Source organism: Marmota marmota, unplaced genomic scaffold (assembly GCF_001458135.2).
Source record: "Marmota marmota marmota unplaced genomic scaffold, marMar, whole genome shotgun sequence".
NCBI lineage: Eukaryota > Metazoa > Chordata > Mammalia > Rodentia > Sciuridae > Marmota > Marmota marmota.
Genome location: NW_026000082.1, coordinates 41,023,304 through 41,031,349, shown reverse-complemented (window position 1 = coordinate 41,031,349; position 8,046 = coordinate 41,023,304). Strand labels below are relative to the sequence as shown.

Genomic DNA, 8,046 nt, shown 5'->3' with positions numbered 1-8,046 from the left:
CCAATTTTTTTTTTTTTTTTTTTTTTTGACAGAGCCTGGACTAGCCACTGAGCATGCATTTAAAAAATATTTTTATTACAACATGTTTTTATTATGAAATATAAATATGAACAAACACTTGTATTGAAATGCAATCAATTCTACCCCAAAACAACCCTATGAGGTAAGCGTGATTATTATTCCAATTTTACAGGTGAGAAAATGAGACCCAGGGATACGAGGTGACACACATGATGGACATCAGGATATCAGGGATAGGACAGAAGGCACACAGGACTCCTACATGCTGAAACTGGACTTGAATAAAAAACCTGAAGGTTTTAGAGCCTCCCAACTGGCTACAACTGGAAGTTGACCAAGCATTTGCCCAGGAATAACGGGTCCCTAAAGAGGCCCTGGTAACCCAACTGGAGGGGACATTAATGATCATTCCATCCAACACACCCACTGTCCCAAGGGAGGGCTGAGTCTAGGACTCCAACACATCAGTGGCACAGAGGGTGGGATCCTGTTCTCAGAATTCCAGCCCTGGGTTGCACCCAGGCCTGCACTGCCCCCATCAGTCCCTTCCTGGATCCTCTGGGGCACGGTTCCCTACCATCCTACAATGGAATGGGTTGGGGACCTCTGGGCAGTTGCCTCCAGCGCCCCCTAGAGTCAGGCTGGGCAGGTTCCCTACCCAACAGCTGTTCCTGCAGGAGCCTGTAGGTGGCCCCATGAGTCCAAGGACAAGATCTAGGGCTGGGATGGAGAGGGAGGCGCCACCAGGAGCCACTGGGTCACCCCGTCACAGTTCACATACTCCACCCCTGACTTCACTTCCTTCCCAGTGCCTGGGATCTGAAGGAAACCCGGTGGCTGAGGATGGCAGGCCAGGAAGGACAGGAAGATAGACAAGAGCAAGAGCCTCCCCATCCCGCGGTGGCGGCCAGAGGAGGAGGGCTGGCCCCAGGCAGAGAGGCAGCAAATTCCTCCCTTTTTCCTTGGTCCGAAGCCCAAGCAACTGATTCGGATCAAAACAAAACAGCACTGACATGGGCGCGTCTGTTCAAAGACTTGGCTAGAACTGGCCCGGAGCGGCCTCTGGCGTGGGTCCACGGCTAGCGGATAAGTTAGAGGGAAAGCCAGGGCCTGTCCATTGGGTCCCTGCCACCTCGCCTGGAAATGCAGGACACGGGGATCAAGCAAAATGATCACAGGATTTATCTATTTATTTTTTAACTAAGGCCACTTTGCAACCAGAGAAATGTAATGAGATCCTGAGCCTCATGCAGACCCGTGGACGCTGCTGCACGGGTCTGGCCTGGCCTGGACCTGAGCACGCTTTTTACACACAGGAGCCATGTCCGGTGTGTGCCCTGTCCAGTTCACCCAACCTGGTCAGCTTAACACGAAAATGAGGACAATGATGTCTTCAGAGAAGCCCTTTCGCTCAACCACATGGAACCGACCTGGGGTCTCTGTGGCATTCAACTGTCCTAGGCTCGCCAATGTCACAGTGACATTCAGAAAACCCGGACCCCACCGATGGTTCTTTTCAAAAGGCCTCTGTCAGCAGAAGATGAGCGCGTGAGATCGTGTCGTAAGGTGAATCGGAGTCTGGGGGTCTCCTCGCCACCCTCAAGTAGCAAACCTCCAAAATGCAGCCCCACAGGCCCAGGGGAGAAACAGGCAGGGGGCTCCCAGCACCCCCCAGTTCTAGCTCTTGCCCCTGTCACCTCATCCACACAGTCAGCCTGGCTTAGTGAAAAGGGACAGTGATGCAGACACGGAAGAGGGACAAAGCCCTGGACCCAGAGCCGGGGCCTGGCTCTTCCTGGTCCTCGCGCCCGCATGCCCTCTCTGAGCCCATTTCCTCCTCTGTATGATAAAGGGGCTGGTGGCACGCTCCGGGGACAAGGTGATGCCAAGCCAGCCTTGCAGCTGGGAGGCCCAGGGAAAAGCTGCCTTCTCAGGGTCCCAACTACAAGGGACTCCAGGGGGAGAGCAGGCCAGTGGGCCAGAGGGAAAGGCAGACCCACAGATCAAGGCCCAAGCCTGCCCTGCCTCTCACCCAGTGCCCACGGCTGACCTGCTGCCCCTCCCCATCCCACTTCAGGATACTACGTGGATTCAAGATGCATCTGGGTCAAGAACACAGCACGGACAAGCCAAGGCCACAGGGCCACGCTGGCCGCAGGTCGGCCATACCCGGGGAGTTTTGGCACACCAGCTCTCTGTGGGGTGGGGCGGGGAGCCCTGATGGTGAGCATCTGCCAATTTCCCGCAATGGCAATTTTTAAGTGACTAATGTGACATCACTGTGCCTGCCCACAGGTAGCACATGTGTTCAGTCAGCTTCCCAGAGATGGCACAGGCTGGCTCTGGCCACCACTGACCATGCCTGGCTGATTCTGCCATGATTGGGCAGCACCTCGAGGCAAGAGCACGCTCTCCCGACGCAGCCCAGGTCTGAATCCCGGGCACCCGCTGAGCACCTTGGCCGAGAAGCGCCTCAGCGTGGAGGACATTGGGAGAATGCCGTGGCCCTTCCAAGGCCCTGAGAGGGTGGCCCAGGCAGCCCACCAAGGCAGAGGGACGTGAGGGGTGCCTGGGCCTGATCAGGAACAGCCCACAAGAAGACCACTGTACCTCTGGCACCTTCTAGATTCATGACATCCACAGGCACAGACCCTTCTACGCATGAGCAGGGAGGGGACAGCCCAGTCCCTCATCCCACAGGCAAGAGCACCCCTCTCCCCAGCCAAAGCAATCCCTCCTCTGACCTCCCTTCTGGGGGTGAGGATTCTAAAACAGAGGACGGAGCGGGATGGAGGTAAACAGGACACCCGCCTCACCATGTCCAAACTCAACAGCGCTCTCAGGCCCTGTCAACTGTGCCCTGAGCCCTGGGACACTCACCCTCTCCAGCTCCCAACAGAGGCTGAAACCACAAAACTTCCAGACTATCCCTGTTGAACATGAACCCAAATTCCTCCAGAACACTGCCCTACGCACACCAAACACCCCTGTGGGCACTCTCAGCCCAGGCCCCAGGGCCCAGCCCATCCCGCCAGCCACCTGGGCACGGGGACACTCACAGTTGGTTAAACATGCGCTTCATCTCGTCCGTGATGTTCATGGAGCCAACCTCGTCGTCCGAGAACCGGTTCACCTCTCCATCCTGTTCAGAGATGTCATCGTCCGAAGTCACCTTACGCTCTTTCTTCTTGGGGACCACCTGGACCGGAAAGGAAGAGATCACGATAACTGGGGGGCTGGGAAGGAGAGTGGAGGTGGGCGGAAAAGGAAACCAGCATCTCGGGGGGTGATGGAGCGTGGCCGGAGCCAGCCACTGCAGGGAAGGTGCGCAGGTCCTCTAAGAAGCGGGCGGCGTCAGCAGGAAGCGTGAGGGGTGACATGCAGGGTGAAGAATACAGGTGGCCCGGACCCTGCCCTCCCTGGGAGGCCTGGTGGTTGGGCCACCTCAGCTGGCCCTCCACCAGACAGGCAGCTCCATGACTGGAGGCAGAGGGGCCAGGCCAGGGTGCACGGTTGCCTGGGTGTCTCAGAGCCAGCCACAGAGACCCCCAGACAGAGGCCTAAACAGCTGTGTGCCCCCAGTGCTCTCCTCACATGCACAGGCAGCAGACGGACAGGCGACCAGAGATCCACCCAGCTTCCACTCCAAGCAGACAAGACACAAGCAAATGAGGGGCACAAGGACCTCCTGCTCCCCAGCACAGGGCCAGCAAGAAGGCATGGAGGTCACAAAAGGGGCCCAGTGAGGCCCCGGACCTCACCCAGCCATGTCCAGAGTCACACACGTAAAGCATCAGCACACCAGAGGGCCCTGGGCTCAAGCAGAAGCCAGATCACAACCCGAAACTCAGGAAGCAGCCTCCAGAGAGTGACACCTGTCCTCGTCAGCTGCGGCAGCCCCCGAGCCCTCTCCAGGGGACAGCCCCACCAGCGCTAACTGACCGCCATCTCTCAGGGCTGCCCACACTTTCAGTTAGGTCTGGGGGGTGCCGAGACTCTTCAGGGGAATGAAAACCTGCCACGGGCCACAGCTTCTCTTCTGCATCCTGAGGCCCACCTGCCGGGCTCAGGCTGTTCCCCCAGGTCTCCCTATAAGGGACACCACCATGGGGACCATGCCCAGTCCCAGCACCCAGAAGAGAAGGTGGGAAGGGAAGCAGTGGACACAGTGTGGGTCAGGAGCCGAGTCCTGGCCCAGCTCTGCCACTTCCTTCCTTGGTGCGGAACCCCGGGCCGCACTCCCCTGGGCCGTGGCTCAATCAGTCAGGGCAGTCGGGGGCCTACACGTCCGTGGTCCTGGGTCTACGTTTTCCTGGGGAGGCCGCAGGGCCGGGTCGACGCTACCTCTCAGGAGGGGACGTGAGCAGAGGTGGAAGGAGGGAGGCAGGGAGGGTCTGCCGGGCAGTGGTGGAGGCCAGGGCTGCTCTGGGAGGTGCGGGGCAGCTGGTGTGCGGGGCGGCCCTAGTCACCTGGAAGATCTTGGACACGTCTTCCGAGTTCCGCTGCTGCGCGACATCGCACAGCTTGGCCGTGATATCGATTCGGCGGCAGATGTCCATGTCCACCTTCATGGCCTTTTCTTGGATCTTTGTGTCCAGGTCTGTCATGGGCTGCAGGGAGGACAGCAGGGGTTACGTGAGCGAGGGACGGGGTAAGCATGGGGGCCGGCTGGAGAGGTGGGGAGAGCCCCAGGTGTCGGGGGAGGCCCCTGGAGTCCGGGGGCCTTGAGCCTGTCCTTCGGGTAGAGGGTGGGGTCAGCGGACTGTGTGGGGACCTCGGGAGTGAGAGGCGCGGCCGTGTGTGCTGGTCTCCCCAGGGCTGCAAGGCGCCCTCTGGGAAGGGTGCAGAGTCCGTGTTTGTTAAAGCAAAGGAAAGAGACAGACACCCCACCTTGAGAGACGCCCTCCTTCTCCCACTGACACACCCACCCGCCACACAGGTGCCACCAAGGCCACTCGCTCTCCTGGATTCCTCCCACGGCTGGCAGTGGGGACCTGCCTAGGACAGTGGGGTCCCCCTGGACCCAATGAGGGGAAGCCAGGTGGCCACCACCTGACCCCCCATGACTTCGCCCAGCCACACGTACGTAGCCGCAGGGCCCTGGGCACCAGGAGCCACGCCGGGCCGAGGCACCGGCACACAGCACTGCTTTCCAGCAGGCTCCCCCTACATCTGCCACTGCTCCAAGGAGGCTCTGCTGCCCTGTGCTCAGAGGGTCCCAGACTGCCCAGGACACACACTGGCCCTTCCTGACTCGACACAGCCACCCAGCTGGCCTGGAGCTGTCAGCCGGCTCAGCCCAGTCCACACTGTCGCCCGTGCCCAGACACCCAGGCCCCGAGCGGGAAGGAGTGGGGCCACACGCACGCGTTGAGAGCCCGGGGGCGGACGGGTTAAGCAGCAGATTAATGCATCTCTACTCAGACCGGGAAGCGGACGTGGGGGGCGGGAGGAGGGCGCCTGGTCTCCATGATGCATCCGTCACCCTCAGGTCACCCTCAGGACAAACGCAGCCAGCCAGGACTCTAACTAGAAGCCGAGCTCGGAGCCTCGGAGTGAAGGAAGCGTTTTGCATGATGGGTGTGGGGAGAGGTGGTGACACTGAGAGCGGCGGTGGCACTTACGTCACTCATGAGCCCCTTGAACACCACCAGCTCGGCCTTGAGCCTCTCGATCTTCTCGTTCATCTCCTCCTGGATGGCCTCGGCCTCCTGCGCCGCCTGCGGACGGAGATGGGCAGGCTTTAGGGGGAGCAAGGGGCACGAGGAACTGGACACCTGGTGCCTGCGCGCCAGGGAGGGGGCGCCGAGGACCGCGTCCCGCCGGGCCCTGCTGACCCCTCCAAGCACTTCCCAAACATCATCACGGCGGGGGAGACAGGAGCGGTCAGGGTAACAAGGGCCCCGCGTGTTGAAATGCCAGGCTGACCCACGGTGGACTGCCAGGGACTGACCGCCTCTGCTCTTAAAAATGGCCACGTCACACATGCCAATGTAACAGGTCCTGACTCTGTTCTTTTTGCTTTTCTGATTTTCTAAATGTCTGACTGTGAACATGTTGGATTTGTAAAGAAAGAATACTTTGTTATAAAAGAAAGAGGGATGTTTACCCTTCTCCTTCCTCGCGGTGATAGTTACTTCAATCCGTCTCTTTCTTAGACAGTGAGTGCTTTTTTGTGTGTGGTGCTGGGGATTGAACGCAGGGCCTGGTGCAGGCACCCTACCCACTGGGCTGTGTCCCCAGCCCGACAGTAAGTGCTTGAAACATCAGACAGCAATTTTATTTATTCATCTATTTCTTCACTTACTGACTTATTTACTTGTGGCACTGGGGACGGAACCCAGGGGCTTACTAGGCAAGTGCTCGACCCCTGTGCTCTGTCCCTGGCCCCATGTTTACAATGTCTTGAAAGAACTTTTCTGCTCTTGTTCCCATTTGGCTGAGAGGAAAACAGAGGCCGAGGGGTGAAATGGGAGGTCAGGGTGCTCCGTGGGCGGGTAAGGAGCATTTTCTGTGGCACCTGCTGGGGCCAGAGACCCACCTGGGACGTGACCACGGGCTCTCCCAGTCCCAGCTCAGGGGAACCACAAGCTGAGGGGCAGGGGAACTTGGAGCCCACCTAGCCCAAGGCAGGTGGGGAGACAGAGGGACCCAGGCTCTCCTGCTCCTTGGCTGAGTTTACCTGTCACCTGTGCTGGGCCCTTCCTAGCTCTCCAGCAGAGGAGGTGGACGGGACCTTTCCTCCACAGGGAAGAGGTGGGGGCAGCAGAAGTGACCACAGAGCAGGGCTTGTGCTCGGAGTCATTTTCCAGCTTTGTCCTATGAAGCCTGGGCCAACTGACTGTCCGCCTGCCCCCCCCCACCCCGTGGGGACCTCCGAGGGCTCTCACCTCCTGCAGGGTGTCCACCATGGTCTGAAGGTTCATGCGTTTGGCCAGCTCCTCCTCCCATCTGCAAAAGCCAAGAGAACAGGGGATCAGAGGGGGACCTCCTTGTATCCAGGTAGCCCCAGCACCCACCCCAGGCTGTCCCTAGGCTGGGCCGGGGAGCAGCACGGTGACCCCATCCCCTCCTGCCCTCCTGGAGCGCCTAGCCAAGGGTGAGGGTGCAGGGAGACAGCTAGGCTGGCGCTAACCATAGTAGCAGCTGGTGACAGGGATCACTTCAAGACATGAGGCTGGCGCTGGGGGGCGGGCAGCCCAGAGGGTCACCACCCCTTCATGCAAACTGTAAAGTGTTGTACAGATGCTGGGGCTCCAGCTGCTGCAGCAAGACACAGCAGCAAAGCTGGCCTCAGCACGCCAGGCAGCCGCCAGCTCCGCCCTCCCCACTTCTCTGCACCCACAAGAAACAAACTCGCTACGCTGCACATGGCAGTCTTGGAGCCTATGTGTTTCGTAGCCCACGCTAACCAACACAGAAACCTACATAGGTACTGTTATTCCATTTGCAGATGTGAAAACTAAGCTCAGAAAGGTTGCATGTCTTGCTCAAAGACACACAGCTAGTCAGTGGGTGCAGTCAGAATTCAAACCCAGATTGTTTTATTACATTAAAGCAAAACCTAACAAATACAGCTCTCGTTTACCTAACATTTATTATAGGCCAGACTCGACTCTAAGTACACCTGCAAATCATTTCATTCATGTACACAATTGGTTGAAAGAACAGGAAAAGATAGAGGGACACAGACGCATGAGGGTTTAAGGCACCCCAGATTAACAGCAGGGGGGAGGAGGGAGTCCCTGGGGCCTCATGCTGACTGTAAAAATAGCAACATCAACAATGCCAGCTCCCTTTCTGGAGACTCCTCTGTAGCCGGGCACCTTTTGCACAAAGCAATCCAGCCCCGTGGCACGGGTGGGTTTTCCCCACGACAGGTGGAGAAGGCAAGGCTCGTGGCCACGTGCCCAAGGTAGAGCGAGAGGGGGGGTTCCATGCTGACTGCTCAGCATCTCCCGGGGGGGGGGGGGTGGCTCCCAGAGCCAGAGCCTCCGAGCCTGAGACCAGGGTCTCTGGCCCCTC

The 8,046-nt window shown here is 58.8% G+C and overlaps 1 protein-coding gene across 2 annotated transcripts in view; it reads right to left on the bottom strand.

Moving 5' to 3' along the window:
* Iffo2 (intermediate filament family orphan 2) overlaps window positions 1–8,046 on the bottom strand; it is a 42,947-nt gene that overhangs the window by 5,872 nt on the left and 29,029 nt on the right. Inside the window, exons 2-5 of one of the 2 annotated variants that reach the window (XM_015485632.2) lie at window positions 6,912–6,972; window positions 5,646–5,741; window positions 4,491–4,631; window positions 3,081–3,220 (exon numbers count right to left, since the gene is read on the bottom strand). In XM_015485632.2, the coding sequence (XP_015341118.1) occupies window positions 3,081–3,220; window positions 4,491–4,631; window positions 5,646–5,741; window positions 6,912–6,947 (413 nt within the window). In that variant the 5' untranslated portion in view covers window positions 6,948–6,972. The remainder of the gene's footprint in view (window positions 1–3,080; window positions 3,221–4,490; window positions 4,632–5,645; window positions 5,742–6,911; window positions 6,973–8,046) is intronic. The other variant, XM_048816238.1, reaches the window with a different exon arrangement.